This window comes from Stegodyphus dumicola, chromosome X2 (assembly GCF_044657685.1).
Source record: "Stegodyphus dumicola isolate Sdum_Otavi_A_Nest chromosome X2, ASM4465768v1".
NCBI classification, from domain to species: domain Eukaryota; kingdom Metazoa; phylum Arthropoda; class Arachnida; order Araneae; family Eresidae; genus Stegodyphus; species Stegodyphus dumicola.
This window is the reverse complement of record NC_140781.1, coordinates 182,588,295-182,611,370: the sequence shown is the minus strand read 5'-3', so window position 1 is coordinate 182,611,370 and position 23,076 is coordinate 182,588,295. Positions and strand designations below refer to the sequence as shown.

The 23,076-nt window shown below is 35.0% G+C and overlaps 1 protein-coding gene across 1 annotated transcript in view; it reads left to right on the top strand.

The window, feature by feature from the left end:
- The window catches only part of pasi1 (septate junction component pasiflora 1), a 51,193-nt gene that overhangs the window by 19,590 nt on the left and 8,527 nt on the right, over nucleotides 1-23,076 (top strand). The window contains exon 4 of the mRNA XM_035353657.2: nucleotides 7,950-8,051. Within this exon, the coding sequence (XP_035209548.1) occupies nucleotides 7,950-8,051 (102 nt within the window). The remainder of the gene's footprint in view (nucleotides 1-7,949; nucleotides 8,052-23,076) is intronic.

The window sequence follows — 23,076 nt, the reverse complement described above, 5'->3', positions numbered from 1 at the left end:
CTGCAACATTAATTGAAATAGATAATTAGATAATTTTAGCTTAGCTTATACTGTCTGTTATACATTAAACCCACATGTGTAAACGTGTTGAAAATATGACCTATTGTAACCCTTTTTCTGCATCATCTGTCTTCCTTGAAATAATTCTAACTTTTATATTAAGGTTTAGTTCTTATTTTTAGAGGGATATAGCAATTACTTCTATTTCGTTTTTCACTGCCACTGATTATATTAAGAACAGACTGTTAAAGCCTAATTAAGATGCAAAAACAAGATTTGATGTTACGTCATCTGGAAAGCTGAGTCGTGCCAATAGCTGATTGGTTGCCGTGAGATGACATCATGTCTACTTCAGGTATAAGTATCTCGCGTCGCTCTGGTTTATTCCTTCTGGTTCCTGTTTTCATTGCGCCATTCCAGTCCCCATTTGAAGACGATATTGCGATGCGTGCCGTCCAGCGATAAGTACCGTGGTTTCGGTCCGAGAGGATTTTTTTCCTGGATTCTGCAAGAAACAGGCGGCATCCTGTTTCTACGGTTCGGCGGCGATAGATTCCAAACTGTGATTTCCGGTGAGCAACTGCCGTGGGCGGCATCCTGTTTTCATGAAGGCGGCATCTTCAATGTTTTTCCAGGACTAGCGACGATGTTTTTCCCAGCTGTGATCTCTCGTGTATAACTACAGTGAGCGGCTTTTGCCGGTTACAGTGCACTCAAGGTTTAGTTTAATTTTTCAGCTGCCTTCTTGACCAAAAAGCATGGACTTATTTATAGTGAAGTGAAACTCGTATTAACTGCGTAGTTTTTGATCTGTGATATGTTTTTCGCGTATTGAATGCCAGTATTCAAAGTTCAGGTAAAATATTTACTGTATCATTAATAGTGTAATATTCTGTAAAGGAAAAGCCCTTGGGGTTTAATGAATAGTCAACTAAGTATAATCTGACAATGATAATGTAACACTCTTTAAGTTTCTGATAGTGATTAAATTTATTTATTGTATTTTTATTTTTATATATATTGTTAATAAATTGGTTAAGTTTAAAACTTTTGTCTTCAATGTCTGCACAGTATATAACCTTAGGGTGCATCTATTGCTACTTCTGCTAAATGTTTTTATAAATTTAAACTTTGCTTTTGCGTCAAGACGCATATGTGCATGCGTAAAGGTATTGTGCGCATGCGTTAACGCATTATGTGTTGAAGCATGCGCAGAAACTTTGTAACTTTAAGGTCCGGATTATAGATCATTCCGGATTATGGACGTCCAAATTAAAGTCTTTTGACTGTATTTGGTGTTTATGCATTTTTTATTAATGATTACCGTATTTGATGGCATATAATACGCACTTTTTTTCCTAAATTTGGTCTCAAAAAGGTACTTGCGTCTTATACGTGAAGGACACAGGTTAACTTTCAATACTGAATGCTATTTTTAGCCCGGATAAAGGTCTAGACACACATAACGTTTCCTACATCTGCCATAATTATTTTGCGCATGCGTGGAATATCTATCGCCAAAAAGCGCCAAAGCTCGAAGCTGATGTCGAAGTTCGAACAGGTTCGATGGTCACATTACGTCTATGGAGCCTTCCTTCTTTACATAGATTTTCTTTGACTCAGCCGACGCACGTGTCGGTATCGGTGCTACTCTGTATAAACGTGTCGGTATCGATGCTTAAAACTATTTGTTTAAAAAAAAATACCCTGGAAAATATGACTACATAAAACAAGAGATTAAGCTATACAATTCAGTATAAACTAGGAGTGTTAAACTACGGCAAAGTGCATGGAAACAGAGCAGCAACAAGGCATTTCGGTCCACCACCTACCGAAGAAATGTACTTGACGACTGCAAGAAGATCAACTGAAGACTGCTAAAAAACAAAAACATAACATTCGATGCCCAGTTCCATCTTGGCTTGAACTTGAAAATGCCATAAAAATGTGATAGATAAGAGGAAATCTGGGATAAGTGTTTAAACCAAAATGATAATCAATGAGGCCAAAGGATTTGCAGAAAAACATGGGAAACAGAACTTTTCAGAGTCTGACGGCTGGTCCTACAGGTTTATGAAAACTTAAGGCTAATCAATGCACACAAAAACAACTATTGCACAGAAAATACCAGCAGATTATGAAGAAAAAATACTAGCATTTCGTAGGTTTGTTATAAATGCACACAAGAAAACTTCTTTTGAGCTCGGTCAAATAGGAAATATGGATGAAATTCCACTCATATTTGATGTACCATCCAACAAGACTGTGAATATTAAAGGGTCTAAATCAATAACCATAAAAACCACAGGTCATGAAAAACCCGATATACGGTAGTTCTAACAAGTTGTGCCGATGGCACAAAACTACCGCCGTTTTTCATATTCAAAAGAAAAACTCATCCGAAAGAAAAATTTCCAACGGGTGTAATTATTCCCGAAAGGCTGGATGGACGAAGCTGGAATGAAACTGTGGTTACAGAACGTATTGGCGAGGCGACCGGGTGGACTCTTATGAAAATCCTCTCTTTTGGTTTTGAAATCATAAAGAATAAAGCGAGAGAATTAAAAACCCAGATAGCTGTCATTCCTGGTGGACTGACTAGCCAATTGCAGCCTTTAGATGTGTCGGTGAATAAGCCATTTAAGGAAAAAGTGCGAGAATGATGGAACAAGTGAATGGGAGAGCCACATCATGCCCTCACACCCTCAGGTAGAATGAAGCGGCTCTCTATTTCACACGTGTGCAAGTGGGTGAAAAGATCTTGGGAGGACGTAAAGGCTGAAGTAATTGTTAAGTACATTAAGAAGTGCGGAATCAGTAATACTCGTGACGGAACAGAAGACGATGCATTTTTCGAAGAAGGTGATACTAGCGATGACGGAAACAGTAGTGATGACGATATTCTCGTTTTCGATGATGATGATAGTGAAAAGGATTTTTATGGTTTTGAAAGTGATTAATGTCCAATTTCGTGATAGGCAACGTTTTCCTTGAATCTGTGTTTTTTTGTTGTTTCTGCTTTATTCATAGACTCCAACTACTACGGATTCTCCGTAGTTTCTACGGAAATTCATGAAAAACTACGAGCTACGAAAAGTATGGAAAAAACTACGGATTTTACAGAAACAAGAGCAGGAGAACCAGTACGCAAAACGGAACCAACTAATTCATCCGATGATTGGCTGAATACTCGTGTTATCATATATCACGTGTTGAGTGCGTTCCTAGTTTTGAAGAATTAGCCAATCGTAGATCAGTAACTCCAACCGTTAACGACTTATCAATAGTTCCACCCAATTGTCTGTCTCCGATAAAGGAGACTGGCGCTGCGATCACGAAAGCTGGAGGCAGTGTCTAAACATAGCTCCGAAATTTTTTAAATAAGTGTTTCAAAAATGTTTTCAACTCTCTAAAATAGTTAAATGCACCTTTCCTATGCAATGTCTCATTCATCAAATTGAAAAAGGAAACTTCGCTTCTTCGAAACTTCAGGTGTTTTGTTAGCTGTTCACTATGAACACAAGAAATCCAAAAGAGGCCCTGACACGGAATATTCAGATAAGTAACATTCTGTTCTCTATAAAATATCTGTTTCTCTATCACTAGAGTGTCATTAAATTTCTTTATTTATTATTTTTCATAAGATTCTAACATTATACAATAGTTGGTAATAGTAGCAGGTCATGTGGTTCTTTTCTTCGTAACTATTCCGTAGAGACGCCACATTCCTTATCAGTAGTCCGTTCTTATCAGCAACTCACACCCTTCGGAGGCCCCCCTTTTCGTGCTTAGGAATTTCTTGTGAGGAAAAAATGGGGATCTCTTGATCATCGATGAGTATAGATTGTGATTTTTGTAACAAAGATCCCGGACTTTTTTTTTTTTTTTTTTCAGGTCTCAAACTTAGAATTATGAGCAAATAAAAATACAGTGACAGAATTTGTTAAACTTGTGCTATAATAAATTTCAACGGTTAAATTAATAAATTAATTTTATATTTAACTAATATTTAAGAAAAATAAACTGTATAATTTATTTTTGCTGAAATGCTCTCACACTGTTTATGATGGATTTATAATTTTGTCAATTACTGTTTTTCTGAAATATACATGAATTTTTTGGGAACGATAATATTTAATGTTACTTTAGTTAAAATATTATGTACATCTCTGTGATGATATATGTCTTTTGTAGTTAGGTCTCAAGATAAGGGCATACACATTACCATGTAGAAATTCTTTTTTTTTTTTTTTTTTTTTTAACTTAGCTAAAATTTGCTTCTTAAAAACACTAATTTTTGCAGATGAATTCCTTAACTACACTCATGGACACAATCGTATTTTAGGATATTTTCTACTTCTTTTCCTTTTCTTTCTATAGGCCCTTTTTTTTTTCCTCCTCTATTATTTTTGGGCCATTTATTTTAAATTTTATTTTGTCCCATCTTTTCTTTCTGGCCTTTTGAACTCGTAAAAAATGTACGAAGTTCCTTTTTACTCTCCTCAAATACGAAATTGCCCCTCTTTCTATATACCTTTCCTTCGCACCTATGCTTGATTTTTCGCCCATCGGTGCAGAAAGACTTAGCGGGTGCAAAACAAGACATCTGTCTACTTTGTCTGTCTGTCTGTCTTGTCTGTCTCCCAGGTTCCTCGCTGATGCGTGTTTAGGCTGCATTCGGCTGCATTGTGTAGTTTACGGCGAGAGCTTAGCGTGTGTCTTGTGAACTGTGAATCAGGTGAAAGATTTTTAATCATAATGCTGCCTCGAACGAAGAAGCCAAAATTATCAAAGCAGAAGTTTAAAGATTCATATTCTTCAGAATTTCCATGCATTAAAGCGTCCGAAATTTCTGTGAATCACGCACACTGCAGTGTATGCAACAAAGACTTCTCAGTTGCTCATGGCGGAAAAGATGACTGTAAACGGCATGTGTTTTCTCAAAAGCATATAGAACTTGGCACTGTAAAATCTAAAGAAATAACAAATTTCTTAATAAAAGATGATGAAACAGATCCTATAAAAGCCGAATGCTATTTTGTTCGTTTTTTAATTGAACATAATCTACCGCTTTCTGTTTCGGATCATTCCAAAGAGCTTTTCAAAGCAATGTTTCCGGATTCTGCCATAGCAAAAAAATTTAGCTGCGGTCATACCAAAACTGCTGCTATTGTGAAAACGCTTGCAGAAAATACTGTTGCTGATATTATAAAATCAGTGTGCGGTACATCATTTTCTCTAAGTACTGATGGAAGTAATGATAACAAACTGTACCCATTGGTTATAACATACTACAGTAAAGAAAAAGGAGTGATAATTACTTCATTGATTTCTATTTTAGAATGCACGAATAATACAGGAGAAGGTATTTTTAATTGTATAAATGAAAACTAAAAACAAAGGTTTAGAATGGAAAAATTGCTTATCATTTTCTTCAGATAATGCTAGTAATATGATTGGAAACTTTAAAGGTGTAGCATCATTTATCAAAATGCATCAACCAAGTATAATCACCCGAGGTTGTCCGTGCCACCTCTTGCATATAGCTGCAAAAAAAGCTACTGAAAAATTAATTGGCTCAGAAATTGAAATGTTGATAATAGATACATATTTTTACTTGGAGAAAAGTTCGAAACGGAAGCATAGCTTCAAAGTTGCTCAACAAATTTTGGGACAGAATGCAAAATCTCATAAAATTTTGAAATATTGCAGTACGAGATGGTTGTCTCTTTTAGAATCTATAACAAGGATTTTGGAACAGTGGGATGCTGTGATAAATTTTTTTGGAGATAAACCAGATAACAGTGAGAATGAAGGAAAGAGATTGCAAAACATTAAAAAAATTTTAGTCACCGACCACCAAATTGTACTTGTTATTTTTGAAAAATACTTTGCCTTTGTTTATAACAGTAAATATTAATTTGCAACAACAAGCTCCTTATATACATAAATTGAGAAGAGAACTTTTTGAACTTTTAATGAATTTATTTGTTATTCGTAAAACCATCAGTAATTTCTAAAGAAAATGAAGATGTTACTCTAACGTCTATTCCATTTCAGAAGTATAGTAAACAAAAATAAAATGAAAATTTAGTGATTGGTGCGGAAACAAGACTATATTTAAAAAATGCCAAGTTGAATGAAAGTGAAGTGAAATCATTTTTCAACTCTGTGCGAGCTTTTTTTGTAACTGCATGTTCATATATAATTGATAAATTTCCACTGAGTGATCCATTTCTAAAACATGCTGAAGTTGCTGACATCAACTTGAGAACTGAAGTCTCATTTTCATCTGTTCTTTACTTGATGAATACGTTTCCATCCATTATTGATGAAAAATGTCTTAATCAAGTAGAAATTGAATTTTCCATGTATCAAGTAGATGATTTGAAAGAAATTGTAGATTTGCGTATTGATATAGCATGGGGAGAAATTGCCAAATTAAAAAATATGAATGAGTGTATTAAATACAAAGTATTGCCTTCTGTAATGCTTGCTGTCTTAATAATACCTCATTCAAATGCAGCTTGCGAAAGAATTTTTTCTATTGTTAAAAAAAATCAGACGGAATTTCGACCAAATTTAGGTCTTAAAACTCTTGAAGCAGTTTTGATTGAAAAAATAAATATGCAGGCAAATGAAGAACTGTATTATAAAAAAACATTCTCAAAATCAGAACTTAAGCTTGCTAAGCATGCTACATATAAATCTTTGCATTCATAAATTATGCGTATTTTGTTTAATACTTATATGTATCATTCTTGGTTATTTAAATTTTATTTCCCTGTAGAAATCATATCCAGAATAAAGATATGATTTATAGCTTCTGATTTTTTCTATGATTAGTAGTGATTTGAAGTACTTTTTATTAGTGAATGCTTGAGGAGTTAAAAGAAAATTTCTAATTAAATGTGCATATAATTTACAAGGTATATTTTTAATTATTCAGTTTTATATGTATATGGATTTTAAATGTAATAAAATTGATTACAATTAATTATTAATTTAAAATTAATGAATGGTTAATTACAACATACGCTACGCGCACATTTTCAAAGTTGTAAAAATGTCGTTCGCGCGTTGACTACTGACAAGGTTTGCTGAAGGTTGGTGTCTATGTTTATTTTGCATTATGTTTGATTGCTTGCCGTTCATTCAGTTATTTATTATTCATTATTGAAATTTACATATCGTGTTCAAAATAGCTTGCCGTTTGTTAATTTTCCTTAATAAAAATATGTTTGGTAATTGCATTCAATGATTATTTATTTGGCTTTTACAAAACATGAGAACTAAAAAAAAAGCACATTTTAAGTTATTGTGGTACCGCGCTATCGCACGGACTATTGAGACATTTTTCCCTTGTGTATGGCCTTCTAAATAAGGGTGCGTCTTATATGCCGTCAAATACGGTAAATATGCTGAATATTGCAATCTGTGGCATTTCTTTGATAATGCTACTTTCCTGTGATTCTTAATTTCCCATTACTGGGTTTAATGTTAGTGTTGCTGAACACTGGTTGTTCAAGATGTGTTTAATCCTCAGCGAATGGATTGGATTGTTGCGAGATTTTTTGTGGTTTTCTCCATCCATTGAAAAGTCCTCCATAAAAACATCTGTTGCTTTAGGCCTTTAGCGTGCTTTGTCATAGTCTAAATATCAAAGATTTCGATATTACCAAATTCACTGGAAGTATATATATATTTTTTTTTTGCCAGATTATCTTCAAGAAAATGTATCCTGGTATGACTTATAAGTACCAGTTTTTTTCAATAAAAGTAATTTAATGTATTTTCTGGTGAACAGACTTTTAAATTTTACTTTCCCTTGATCTGAGATGTTTTGCCATAAAGAATTAACCTAACCCAACCTGATTATTAATTATATGTTTGTATTTTAAGTGATTAATGATTTCTGATACATTATGTGTACAATTGCTTTTATTTAGGAAAATAGGTGCATGTTCTTTCCGTGGATGATTGGAATGGCATTTGAAATTTTGCTAATGGTGTGCATTGGAATCTGGTTTCTTTTCCGTTATTATCATAATGTAAGTTTCCAATTAGTTGTATTCAGTGTTAATATATTGAACAGTGAAATTAATGTGAAATCTTTCCTTTTGTTTATTTTTAAATAAATAATTTGTACAGTGTTATAAACTAGAGATTTTGGAGATCAGATGTTTTGTATTTCTAATCAAGCCTGAGCAAAGATAAACACAGGAGCATTGAAAAGTCTTTATGTATATATTCCCACCATTAGTACATGGTGAATGTCAACATTTACGGGTGTAAGTCAGAAATAAGAGTATTTGGAAAGTATTTCGGACATACACCAAGCGACTATATGAATGATGACATTCACCGTTGAAAGTCGACATTCTCCAGGTTTCGGTGTTTCAGCGTAACATATATATGTGTAGCAGGATGCTCCTCATCTCGTGAGTATGATGGAGTTATGCTTTGAATGACCATTTGTATCATAAATTTGTTTGTAAAATGTTAGGAAGTTCACTACACACACTACACACTCTTAACGGTATTCGGCTCACCAGCGGCTGAGCGGTAAAGTCGCTGAACACTGGTAGTTCGGTCCGAGGTTTGAATCCCGCAAACAAGCTGTCTGCATGGGCGTTTTCGTGGTTTTCCTCATGTGTAATGTGTATACGAGCCAGTTTCCCTTAGAAAGTCCTCCACAAAGGCATCCCTCCCCTTAGGCAGATAGCCCTAGTGTGCTTTGCCATAATTAAATAAATAAACCAAACCTTAATGGTATTCATGAAATAAGAGCCATAAATACTATCAAATAAAAATACTAAAACAAATAAATAATATATATAAAATTTTAAATGCAGTGCATTACAAATAAAAAATTATAAATAAATAATTTACTATATAGGCTACCTTGTTCTGTCATCTTTGAGGCACGTATAAATGGGGTGATGGTGAGGCTAGATCAGTGATTTTCAAATGATAGTATGCAAGAGAAAAATAGGTGGTACGCAAAGAAACGAAATATTTTCATCTATTAAATAATCCGTTTTTATTTTCACAAATATTCTTTTAGCCATAGACATAACGAATTTTGTCATTAATGACGTTTTTAAAAGGATATCAGATCTAGTTTGCAAATTATATTCTGGTAGGGAATACAGGATTGTGTTTGTTGTTGGCATGGACCTTGGCACCTTGTAAGTGATAGTAGGACTTTGCCTCGTTCTGTGCCAGTTTTGAAGGAGAATACTGTGGTGATTGGTTTCAAGGGCCTTCCACCCTTCTTCCCCTTTCATAAAGCCACTCGAGAGGACTTTCAACTTGCTATGTATTTACAGTGCCCACATGCCACAAAACACTATACACATGCAGACATCCAAGCCTTCTCCAGGATTCTAGTTTAGGTCCAGCAGGTGGGAATGCTGACCACTCAACCAATTAGGATAGCACAAGCTTGCTTAATTGAACACATCAAAATGACTATTTTAGACTTGTTAGTAAAGGAAGAAATTCTGCCTATAATTTCTTCCTTTACTAACAGTTAATGTGAGCATACATTTTTGTGAAATTTTTATTTTTATATATATATTTTTTATTTAATTAATTTTTTTTTGGCTATAGAGCATGTAAAACCTAACTCGGTTGATATAACGAAAGAATTTAAATTCTGAAGCACTAAGCAGATAATGGGGAAAAGTTGTATATGATGAGGGACTATCCTACATAAGTGTGAGTGTGATGTATTGAAGCTGCTGTTTTTTGTAAATTCATCTTATACTGTGCCATTTGACTTAGGGATGAAGTCCATGATTCTTCATATCTGATGCATTTGTTGCCTTGTGTATTATTACAGTAAAATTTCATCTTGCCATAAGCAACATATTTTTCAACCTTTACTTTCGTTTTGGTATGTCTATTCTGATATTTAACATTGGTTACCATAGCAAAATATATTGTCTTAAAAATAATGAAATAAAGGAGCATACTATCAAAAATAATCTACGAAAAATGCCTACCCCAATTATTAAGTCCTATCACAGGCATTTAGAAAAGAGAGAACATTTGTTGATTGTTAAAAATTGGGTAAAATGATAAATTCGTAAAATAAAGTAAGTAGGTCATATTCTGAAAATCAATAAAGAAAAAAAAAAAAAAAAAAAAAAAAAAAAAAAAAAAATCAATTGCAGTAGGTGAGGAATGCCAATTATATTTTAGCTCGCAAATATACACTGGTGAAATAAATTAATAGAATTTGCATATTTTATCGAATTGCATAAAAAGAACTGAACTGAAGAAAAAAACTACTGCTTCTAGATAAAAATGCAAATCTTGAACGGCAAATACGTAAGCGTACACGTGTGTCGAGGCAGACCCAGCAGAGAAACAGGCTTTAGAAGCACGTGGAGGGTAAGACGAATTACGTTCGCGAGCACACCTCAGTAAATTTCTTGGTGTTGGCTTGCAGCAATCGGTTAAATTCACATCGGAATAGTCAAAATGAGTTACCACCAATGTTTAAATGATGGAATGAGGTGGCGAATTGTGGGGAGGCTAGAGGCAGGCCAATCGCAAGTCCAGATATGAGGAGAGTTTAATTTAATGCCCAGCGTCGTGTGTAACCTATGGAAACAGTTCCAGGATACTGCATCCATCAAGAGAAAGCCTGGGCAAGGTCGTCCAAGAGGCACGACAGCCAGAGAAGATCGCTATTTGTCCATTTTAGCAAGGCGTAACTGAGGGGCTACAACTTCTCAGCTCTCTTGGGACCTGTATTCAACCACAGGAACCCGTTTAACAAGGGTGACTGTTTCCAAAAGACTGAATGAGAGAGCTTTCTTTGCCAGAAGACTGGTTGTTTACATCCCGCTGACGTGTACGGACAGGAGAGTCCGATTAGCATGGTGCAGACAGCATAGTGATTGGAGTACGGAGCAATGGGCGACTGTTCTGTTCACCGAGTCCCGTTTTAGCCTAAACACTAATTCTCGCCATACTTTCATATAGAGAGAGCCAGGGACCCGTTACCTACCCTAAAATGGCCGCGAAATCAACAATTATGGCAGTGGTGGTGTAATGGTCTGGGCAGGCATCATGTTAGATAGCCACACGTCTTTGACAGAGTGAGACTGGTGTGAGACTGACTGCTGTGAGGTATAGGGATGAGGTCTTGGAGCCCTATTTTCACCTTTTCCGGGGTGCTGTGGGCCCTGATTTCACCTTACAGGACGATAACACGAGGCCACATAGAGTTCTTCTGGTCGACGAATTTCTCGAGAGTGAGGATATTCGTTAGATGGATTGGCCAGCCAGGTCTCCAGACCTCAACCCGATAGAGCATGTCTGGGATGCTCTGGGGAAGGCAATTGCAACTCACAACCCTCCTCCGAGAACCATCCAAGAACTGAAAACAGCATTGTTGAATGAGTGGGGCAGGTGCCACAGGCATTGATAAACTGCTTTATTTCCAGTATGACATCACACTGCGAGGGCTGTAAGAGGGGACCATACCCTATTAACCATTTCTTTTGTGTCTTCTGAAACCGCTGTTTCAGATTCCTATGAGTGTTACACATGATCATGTATGTCTATTATAACTGTTGAATGTTTATTTTTTTTTATTATATCAACCTATGTTCACACCAAATTTTATTAAAATTTGTCCAGTAGTTTTGGAGATCATAGATCAAATATGAAAATTCTCTTAATTTATTTCACCAGTGTGTATGGAGACATGCGTACATGGCACCCGTCTTCTTAGTTGAGTTCCTGTGTGACATGTATATGTAGTTGTCATTTGCAGTAAGTTAACATTTTACATAGTTCGCAGTAAGTTAACATTTTACATAGTTCATTACATGACATTGTTATTAACCCTGTTGTCTTTAAGAACATGGTTACAGATGATGCATAAGACATTTTAAAATACTGTATGATACTTCAGTGGGAACACATATAGCTAGCTAGATGTACAGTTTCAGTATAGTTGTCTCATCTCACAGAGTTACTTCAGTATATGCATTATTTGATAGTCTCTTTGGTACTTGATAGTCTGTTTGGTTTTTGTCCGACTGGCATGATATCAAGTGCCTAACATTCTGACTGGCATGGGGTTTCACTAAGGAAGTCCAAATTTCTGCAGACTGTGATGAGAAAGAGATATTTTCATGATTTTAATGCCAAAATGCCTTCGGTACTTTTTACCTGAATTTAGGTACTTTTAATATATTGCCTAAATTTCTGGACATCCTTCAAGATGTGCATATATATGCATTCTTACAGACATTCCAAAAAATATTCAAGCTGGTCAGAGAGGGGACTGTAAAAGTTGGTGGAGATCTTGTCAAGCTTCTGCTAGTCATTCTTACAAAAGTGAATGACCAGATCACTCTCTAGTTGGACAATGAACAGATACACGTTACAGATATAGCATATAGAAAGCTTAAAGAAACATGAGCTTATACGTGCGAGAATTATTCCAATGGAAGCTTAAGAAACAGATCATCCAGAACCCTGTAATTTTCAAAATATTTCTCAGCATGCTGATCTGTATATGGCAGATACCGTATTTTTAATAATTTTTAAAATGCGATGGGAAAACAGAGAAAAAGCTAGCTTTTAGCCCTTACAAAAATTGAACTGGCTTATTGAGGATTAATGTGTTATGACATCATGCTTATCCATTATTAGATCAAAATAACATTGTTCGCAACAGTGTTTGTTGCAAACGGTTGCTGAGAAAGTGTGTAAGTGCTGTTTCTAGGATGAAGACATGGCTATAGAGGTCATTACTCTGGTCCCTATATATGATATAATCCATTGACTTATTTTTTTTAATGGAGTCAAAATGGTGGTCTCAACCTGGTGGCCTTCAAGCTGAATCTGGAATCATTATACATTTGAAAACTAAATATATTACTTAAAATTCTCTTTTCGTATGAAAAATTTGAAAACAGGGATCTACACACAGTCCTACGTTACATTCCTTGCACTCATAATAACTCATTTGCCGTTTTGGAGGATTTTTCCGGGAATGTGAACAAACAAAGCATCGTCGTCTCATTTTCTTATCAGTCTCTTCTGAACAAAGTTTTGGAAAATGTCTTTCAGTTAATCTTTCAGAATCAATATCAGAATATCAGAATTTCAAAATCAATATCTGAAATATTTTGCATCATTTCTGCTATTTCATGCTCTGTTAAACATTTTCGACGCTTCGACATGGCAACGGTAAAAACAGAAAGAATTCACGTCTAACAAGATCTGATTATTTTCTAAAAGCTGAACTGCAAACCGAAACACCCAACGCTTTAGCGCAAATAAAACTTCTCTACTTACAATAAATAACTACCACGTGCGAATAAAGTGCGATTTAAAGAGACGTCATAAATCACGCCCTTCAGAAACATTTATTTCCCCTTTTGTTTATATAATCAAAAACACGTGTATGTGAGTCATGCTTCTCTCATTTCGAGTAGAAGGTCTAATGTACATGTATCTGAAACCATATGGACATACAGTGCCATCTTGTGGCAGAAATTATAGTTTTAAAAATGTTCCAGGACACTGGCACAAATACGTGACAGTCGGTAGTGAACGGGAAAAATGCTCTGGCATGCCTGCGTGTCGGCCGGGAAGTGAGTGTGTTCGTTGCTGGCACGTAGACGTGACAGTCGACACGAAGGGGTTAAATAATTTACAGTGGGATAGAAATCTCATTCAGAGATTTGAGGATACAGATTTGATTAAATTTTAATCATGCTTGGCAAAAGAAAATACCCTCAATTACAAATTTTTGCAATAAGAATAATTGTATGTGAACAGTTTTTCCTGAGCTGAAAATTACTATGTCTGAGAAAAGAACCATATTGACCAATCAACATTCAAACTTGTAATGAAGACAATTTCTAATAATTTTTCTCCAAGTTAAAATTAGTTATTCAGTGGTTACATTAAGTGCCACTTAATGTGTGCATATTTTTCCATGATTATTTCGATACATTAACCTAATGATAACATGAAATGATAAAAAAATTGCTCTTCAAAATCAAAATAAAATTTAATAAAAATATAACCACAAACATATACATTAACAGGTTTACAACATTTTAATTAGGAGAAGGGAAATATTTGTTAATGAACTTTTATAATGTTTCTGGAAATTATTTTATTGATGCTGAACACCTAATCTTAATACTTGAAGGGCATTTCTTGTGAAAAGAGAACATGCCAAAGTAAATTAAAAATCGGGCAAAGAAGCAACTTAGTAGATGTTTGCATGGATTTCATTTGCAGGAAACAAGGAAAAAGGGTAAAATATTTTGATTTCTTTTGGTCCTGAAGAAGAGGGACCTGTGTCTGATCACCTTCAAAATCGATAGTTATTCAGAATCTGCTGAGGTTGCCTTTTTCATTTTTTAGGCATAGTTTTAAATGGTTGGTTGAAATTGAAACCAAGCTGTTTGGTGACCTTGCTTGGTGACATTTCAGGGCAGTTGTCAATTTTTATAACCTATTTTGACCTAATTTGGTGACTTTAGTTAAAAAAAATTATTCTGTAATATCTTAATCATATTAATCGAATTATTGATCACAACAGTTCGAGTAATTCAATTTTCCATGTTTTCGTATACAAACAGGTGTAACTTCAGTAATTCGGTAACAGTATCTGAATAATAACATTAACTGCAATCACATTAAGCAATATCTACTGTAATTTAACCTGCTAGAATTATTTTGAAATAATGTCACTCTGAAAATTTAACATTTAGCTGTCAATATATTTAAGTTACAAAGGGTAACCAACAGATATTTTTTGCAGACCAGCCTTTATGTTTCAGACTGAAAATGTGAATTTGAATTTTCCCCTTTGTGTCTTTATTATTACTGTTTATGTATATTTTAACAAATATTTAGTCATTAAAGTTAAAAATTTTATTTATTTGAAAACATTTGGCCCATCAGCTGCTTTCAGATTGTACATTCAGCTGCATGCAATTTGAGTTGAGATCTATGTGTACTAGTCCTCATTTCTTGGTGTTTTGTCTTGTAACAATACATACTTTAAAAATCTCCACTGTAGCATAGTTGTATTTGCACCAAATAAACAAGACCTGTTTTAGGCTAAATATTTACTTATGTATACAACTATGTACAGATTACATTTTAGAAAAACTTTCAAATACATTTTCATTACAGTAAAGTGCGCAAAGCCAGCATCCGCTCTTTTTTTTCTTTCACATCTCAATCTCCTCTTACTCACACCTGCGACCAGAGGGGAAAGTCCACTCCCCTCTTCCGGCCGAGGCGAGCAGAGGGTTCTCTGACCCTTCTTTTAGGGCAGGTGATGAAGTGGTCTTCAGAGAAGGGAAACGTTACAGCTCCTTCCCCCTTCGAAGAAACATTTTGATGAGCAAAATTAAGTATATTTGAGGTAAAGAGTTAGTTACACACATGCATAAGAAAAAAAAAATCACATAGAAGTATCGTGATATTACATCAAGGCCATTGACACAATTAAGATACATAAAATTCACAAAAGAATACAGAGATAAATACAAGTTAAAGCTAAAGTATTTTTTTTTTTTTTTTAAGTTGCAGACCTGCTTAGACTGTCAGCATTTTTATGGCTCTTCCCAGCCTGATGAATAACTTGGAAATTATACAGCTGCAGGGCTAAAGCCCATCGCATTAGCCTGGAATTAGAGCCTGCATTATTTTTTAACCAAACTAAGGGGTTGTGGTCAGTAATTACAGTAAATTTTGGACCGTCCAAATAATAATGCAGTTTTTTTATAGCAAAAACTATACATGCACATTCTTTTTCAGTTGTGCTGTACTTAGCTTCCATCACTGAAAACTTCTTGCTTAAGTATAAGATGAGATGTTCGGTGTTGTTCTCATCCATTTGTGTTAATACTACTCCCATCCCTAAATCGGAAGCTTCAGTTTGTACCATAAATTCTCTATTAAAATCTGGTGCGTGTAGCACAGGTTCCTTCATTAATTTTTCCTTCAACTGAATAAATGCGTCTTCGCATTCCTTTGTCCAAAGAATTTCCCCCTTCTTTACTTTCCCCTTTAATGCATTCGTGAGTGGAGAAGCTATAACCAAAAACATGGGAATATACCTGCTGTAATAACCTGTCAAACCTTAAAATGTCCTTATTTGAGTTTTTGTTTTCGGATAGGGGTAATCAGCAATTGCTTTAACCTTTGCCTGAGCTGGTCGTCTGATTCCCTGTCCTACGATATGCCTCAGATACGCTACATGGTTTTGAGCAAAACGACATTTTGACAGCTTAATGGTCAAATTTGCCGCAGTTATTTTTCCCAAAATGCAATTTAAATGCTTCATATGATCTTCCCAAGTATTGGAAAAAATAGCAACATCGTCCAAATACAGGACAGCAAAGCCTTCACACCCCTTTAATAACTTAGCCATCAACTTACTGAAAAAGTAGGGAGCGTTTTTCAACCCAAATGGCATATGCAGTGTTCTATATGTCCCAAATGTCATGACGAAAGTGGTCAATCTTTGGTCCCTTGGACTTCGAGGAATTTGCCAGTATCCTTTTGGGAAATCTAGAGTTGTTATATACCTGGCAGACGAAACAAGCTCCACTCTTTCCTCTATAATTGGCAGGGGGAAGAACTCAGTGCGTATTACTTCATTTAGGCACTGGTAATCTATACATGGTCTCGGTTCTTTCCCGTGCGCCTCCACTAGAATCATAGGCGAAGCGTAGTCCGATTCCCCTACCTCGATTATGTGCAAATCTAGCATCCTCTGAATCTCCGTTTTCAAAATTTTTGTTTGCCTTGGATGCTTTATAGGGTCTAGATCTAACTGGTTTGTCGCTTATTAATTCAATGTCATGCACTACTAATTCCGTTATTGACATTTGTCACAGGAACGAACGTAATCTTCAATTTCCTTATAACAACCAGGCCAAACAAAATATCGTAAAAGCCAATCCTTCGATTTTGTAACCCCCAAATGAGCCGAAGTTTTTTCTTGGCATAATGCTTGGATTTTCTTCTGAAATTCTATTGGCACTAGCAGCATTTTTTTTCTCATTTCCATAACGATCTGTTTGAACTCGAAACAAAAGATCATTCTCAATACAGTAAGTATGTTTCGATGATTGATTTCCATTTCTTGAGCTAATAGAGTCTTAAATCCCTTTTAATGTTTCACACTTTTTCTGAGAGCTGCTCTCTGCTTGTGGTAGCAAATTCTCCATTCTCATAGTAGGGTCAAGGATTGGAGTGGGGAACTCACTGACCCCGTCTTCCCGAAAAGTCGCTTTTCTCAAAACCCAATCCGCCACTTCCTGTGGGATTTGACTTTTCTTTTGGGCCATAGCTCGCGTTTCTACGGTGTTTATGGAATTTGGAACTAGTGATTGCAATCTTCCTGCGGTTTGATTTCCCAGAATGTACATACCTCTGTCTAAATCCTCTCCAACGATTGCGGCTTGAGTTTGGATGAGCCCAATTTCATTCATCTCAAGCTCTACGCATGCTAATGGTAGACATTTTGCTTCCATATCTAAAGGACTTCTCATCCATACTGTTCCTCCCGTAAACACTTCCGGAGTGATATAGTTACAACTCACCAAATTGAGGCTTGTTCCGGTGTCCCACAGCACTTTAATAGGATGACCATTTACTCGTGCATCCGTGATAAACGGAGGCAAAAATTCCTCTGTGCTATTGGTATACGTTGTTTACCATGGCTAGTGATTTATCCTTTACAAGTTTTGGGCACTGGGGCTTAAGGTGATTTTCTGAGCCGCATTCGAAACACTTAGAAGCCTTTCTTTTTTCAAATGCTTTGTTTAGGCTGGTCTTCGTTTGCTTTGCCCGAGACGAATTTTTTTTCTCGTCATCCCCCTTTTTATCTTTAGGATCAGTTAAATTCCTATTATTCTTCCTTCGGTCTTGATACCTACGATGGGCTGATTTCTTCCGAATTCCTCCGACGTCTTCGTAGCCATCTAACATATCTGCCAACTTAGCTGCCGAAGTAACTTTTACCCAGTTGTCCAAGAGATGCTCCTTGACTTCGTTGCCGACTCGACGTTTTATTTGATCGGTAACCATCAAATCCTTTAGTTTCTTGAAATCGTTTATCTCCAGACCGCTTAACCATCCATCTAAAGAATTTCTCGGAGCAAAACTCAAATCCCTCCATGTTTCATCTGATTTTCGTTGATGCTGAATGAATTTAAGACGGATTTTTTTCGGGGCTCAATTTGAATCTTTTTAAAAGCAAAGCCTTTAGATATATGTAATCGCAAGCCTTTTCTTCGGGTTCTTTAGATATAAGTTGAATGATTTCCATGGGCAATAGTGCTAACAAATAAGCTACCCAGTCGCTCTCCTTGATACCAAACCTCTTCGCTTGTCTCTCAAACATTGTCAAATACAAACTAATATCCCCACTATCCGAATCAAATTTTTGAATAATTTTTTGTATCTCATGGTGAAACTGCTTATTACTCGATCTTGAATTTTTGGATACCGCAGGCGACGATCTACCCATTGCCTCTAGCCATTCTAACTCAAATTGTCTCACCTCTCTAGCCCGACAGTCCTCTCTCTCTTGTTCTCTAAGTCCCTCCTCTGTCTCTTTTTCTCGAAGTCTCTCCTTCTCCAACCTATTATTTACTGTTCCCTCGAAAACACCCTTAACGAACTCTTCGTCATACGCTGCACTTTTTTTAATCAGATATTTTAGCTCCACAATCTTTAGACTCATTGTAGCCTCCTTCCCTAATTTTGTTGCTAGGTTGTATAAGTCAATCTTTTTTCCTTTCCCCAAGAAAGCCATTTTAACCAAAGTCTTTGAGCTTTGTGCCACACTCAATTTCTGTACTTAGAATTATCACACTAATCAAAAATACAATACTACTGAGATTATCATTATTAATAGTAACCATTAATGCACAGTGATTTTACAAACATCGTAAATAATCTGAATCTTAACATAACAAGAATTCAGTATACTCAATACTACAATTTTCAAAATGCTTGAAATTACTTAATATTATTAAAATCTAATACACACTATGGCTACATTTACAGAATTAATTAATTGAGTTTTAGTAAGTTTTTACCTGAATACATACTAATGAAACAGTAAGTAATTCAATCACAACTTCAATAGCAATTAGTACACAATAAACCCACCATCAGTAACAATCCATTTAAATAAATTTCAACTGTACTTAATTTAGTAAATATCAGTTTTCACAACTACAATAGTGCTGATGTGTTTACTAATGCATTAAAAAAGACCAATATAAAATTGTCGGTAATTCTTATACTGTTAAATAACAATAAAACCAATATACGTTAATTCCAAACATAGTTAATTTTTTTGGGGATTTTTCATTCAAAAATTTAAAACAGGACCAACGAATAACAAGAGTAAAAAGACTTTCAGTATTTTCTATGCTACTGAATTTCTACCTTATTATTTCAACAATTATGTAAATTCTTATGAGTAATCATTCTGAACTAACACCATAACATACACATACATATGAGTTAAAATGCATAGCAAGGAAGACAATGTATCAACTTTTAACAAAATTAACTCCTTAGGATAAGTCACTGCCTTAATGTAAAAATCAAGGTACTTACCCCGTTTGATGACTTGGATAGATGAAGATTCACCGACATTATATCTATTCTATACGATCTTTGGAATCGCAAGATTCCCACAAACGCAGGATTTATGTGATCAACTTCTGTAGAACGTGCTGATTCTTCCTTCACAACATGGAACTTTAACGTTATAACATAAAAATCAGGATGATTTTTGATGAAGAAAACTCGTTCTGCAGAACCGTGGCGATTGTTTAAAATATCACTTAGATCAACCGAAAAACTGGAATTGGTATGATTACAACAATACAAAAATCAGGATGATTTTTGATGAAGAAAACTTGTTTTGCAGAACCGTGGCAGTTCTCTAAAATATCACTTAGATCAAACGAAGAAAATGGAATCAGGATGATTCATACGACGTGAAAATCAGGATGATTTTGGTTCTGTCAACTTATGCAGATCAACATCAGAACTTGAGCTGATTTCTAAACTGCACAGAATCACGAGGGTGCTGTCAAAACTTCATTGAATCAGGATGATTCTACTCAACTGTGTCGAATTCAAGCATCACTTCTTTGTTTGACTAGTGGGCCTTTTAAAATCCCACCGATGCTGCCACCAGTTGTACCATAGTCGTATCTGCACCAAATAAACAAAACCTGTTCTAGGCTAAATATTTACTTATATATACAACTATGTACAGATTACATTTTAGAAAAACTTTCAAATACATTTTCATTACAGTAGAGCGTGCAAAGCCAGCGTCCGCTTTTTTTCTTTCACATCTCAATCTCCTCTTACTCCCACCTGCGACCAAGGGGGGAAAGTCCACTCCCCTCTACCGGCCGAGGCGAGCAGAGGGTTCTCTCTCCCTTCTTTTAGGGTGGGTGACCAAGTGGTCTTCAGAGAAGGAAAACGTTACACCACTGTCGCAAATACTGAACGCCGCCAAGAAATCCATTACCAGTTATACATTCTTCATGCAGAGGGAAGAAGTAATGTTTAGACTTATTGAATGTAAACTAAACAAAGCAGCAATATTTAAAGACTTTGACCAAAAGATCCACAGCTTATCCAGCTTTCACGCTAAGAAATCTCTGGAAAATCAATTCAAGCTTCTACAAGATCTATTCATCATTACTAAAATCGACAAAGCAAGCAGTAACTTCAGTATCATTTGAAAAATTCTACTATGACTTTATTCAAAAGGAATTACTTCAAAAGGAATTACAACACTTATCAGTCAATTAAAACCACCACTAAAATACTTCTAAACAAATTTAAGGCATTGCATAGAGCAAAATTTGACCCAACAAATATTTTAATAAGTTTGCAAATCTCTATGCATTTCCTAAATTTCATCAAATTCAGATCTGAATCAAGAATTCAAATGGTACCAAGAATTTTTTAAAAGAGATCGACTATCTTTTTGCCCAGAAACTTAAACTAGTACTAGATATCATTAATAATTTAAATTTTCATGATCAGCACTGCAACTGGATTATTAATAACAACGAAAAAATAATCAAAACATTGAATTCACTTAAAATAGACAACATTCAATGTTATGACTTCGAAAATTTTTACACCACTTTGCCTTTAGAAGAAATTCATGATAGCCTCCTCACTCTCCCTGAAATTTTTTCACACGTCCTTACAATAGTAACTAGAGTAAGAATGGAAACTTTTCCTCAGAAGTGTACTATTTAACAGTTATCTGCAACTTGATAACAAAATCTTTAAACTAGTCCAGGGAATACCTATGGGCAGCAATAGTTCTACAGCAATCTGTGGACTATTCCTATTCACTCAAGAATTTAAATTTATATGTTCACTGACTTAAACAAGATGAGCAAAAATATTACCAGCACGTTTTTAGATATATAGATGATGTAATTGCCTTTTAACTTCAGCAAACTAGAGCAAGGCAATATGTATATTCTACTTGCCTTAAACTTGATGCCACTAATGCACAGCAAAATGACATAATTTACCTTGATATTCAATTATTAAAATTTATGACAAACACAGAGATTTCAAATTTCACATGCTCAAGCTCACTAACTGGACTTCTAACATTTCGAAAAGGGTCATAGTTAATACTATCAATTTACAGCTTTTAAGAATAAAAAGAATCTGTAATAACACAGACCTTCTACAAGAAGCATTACTATATTTCATTAGCATCTTACAGGGCAATCAAATTCCAAAAGTAGTTATTAAAAAGTCCTTTTACCTATGATTTTAAATTGCTTGTTTTAGTAGCATGAAATATTGTACCCAAATCCCAAAGGAAGATAGATGATGGATGGCTAAAATAGGTAATCTAATGTAAAAATGTAATATAGATTCTCAGTACTCCAAACTCTTCTCTCAAAATTTGGCCTAGAACTTCAGTATATTTACTATATAATATCATATATATTTACTATATAATATCATAATTTTCTGGCCAACACTTTCCCTATTATGAATTTTAAGGGCCTTTTTCCTTTCATAAAACACTTCAAAGCCTATTAGCATGAAAAATTATGACTTTTACTAACATTTTTCTACTTTTTTCCATTTCAACTTGCTTTTAGCCAGTTTAGCAATTGCATTGCATTTTAGCCATTTTGTTTAGATAATCACTATTAGAAACGGCGATTTCTCAAACGCGCCATTTTGAAAGAGTTGCCTCCTTCCTTGTCCCCTCTCAAACCCTGTTGTTTTCTGCCTACAAGCTGGACAATACCATTGGCTTCTACAAAAGTACGTTAACATGTTTCTGTGTCATATTCCTCCAATAGATGGAATTTTAATTGTGGTAGTACTCATTAGGTCTTCATCACTTTCTGGCAGCTTTTTTTCTCATTTTCAGCTCTGTTTAATTTTAGAAAGAAATCACATTGGACGCAGGTATATTACCCTGTTTTGTTAATTACATTTCTTTACAAATTACTGTGCCTTTTGGACTTAGCAGGACCCCTCTTTGTCAATATATTTTCATTAGGATAAAGTTTTTATTTTTCACACTAAGGGGCCTGCCTCTTGAAATGATGTATATTAAAACTTACAGGATTAACACTGAATAATCTTATTGTGCATTTGCTTAACCCGGCTACTTTGTATAGGATTTTTCTTGCATCTTTTAGATGATATTTTTTCTTTTTAAGATCAAAAATTTTCTTTCTTGTTTAAAATTTATAACTTTGATCTTTTTAAGTTTTACTTTAATGTTTTAAAACACGCAAACATGTCAGGAAAAGGGACAAATCTATTGAAACATTTCTAGTAATAGATGAATTAAAAAGTTAATTACAAGGAAAGCCGTTTCCAGTCTCAATATATTTGTTCGACGAAACATGTTTGTTTTAATGGGTCATCAAAACTTGGTTGAAGGCTTCAAACACTTTTCTTTTGATAAGTTCTGTTTGTAACCTTGAACAGAGAAGATTGACCATGTTTTTATATGTGCAATATTTC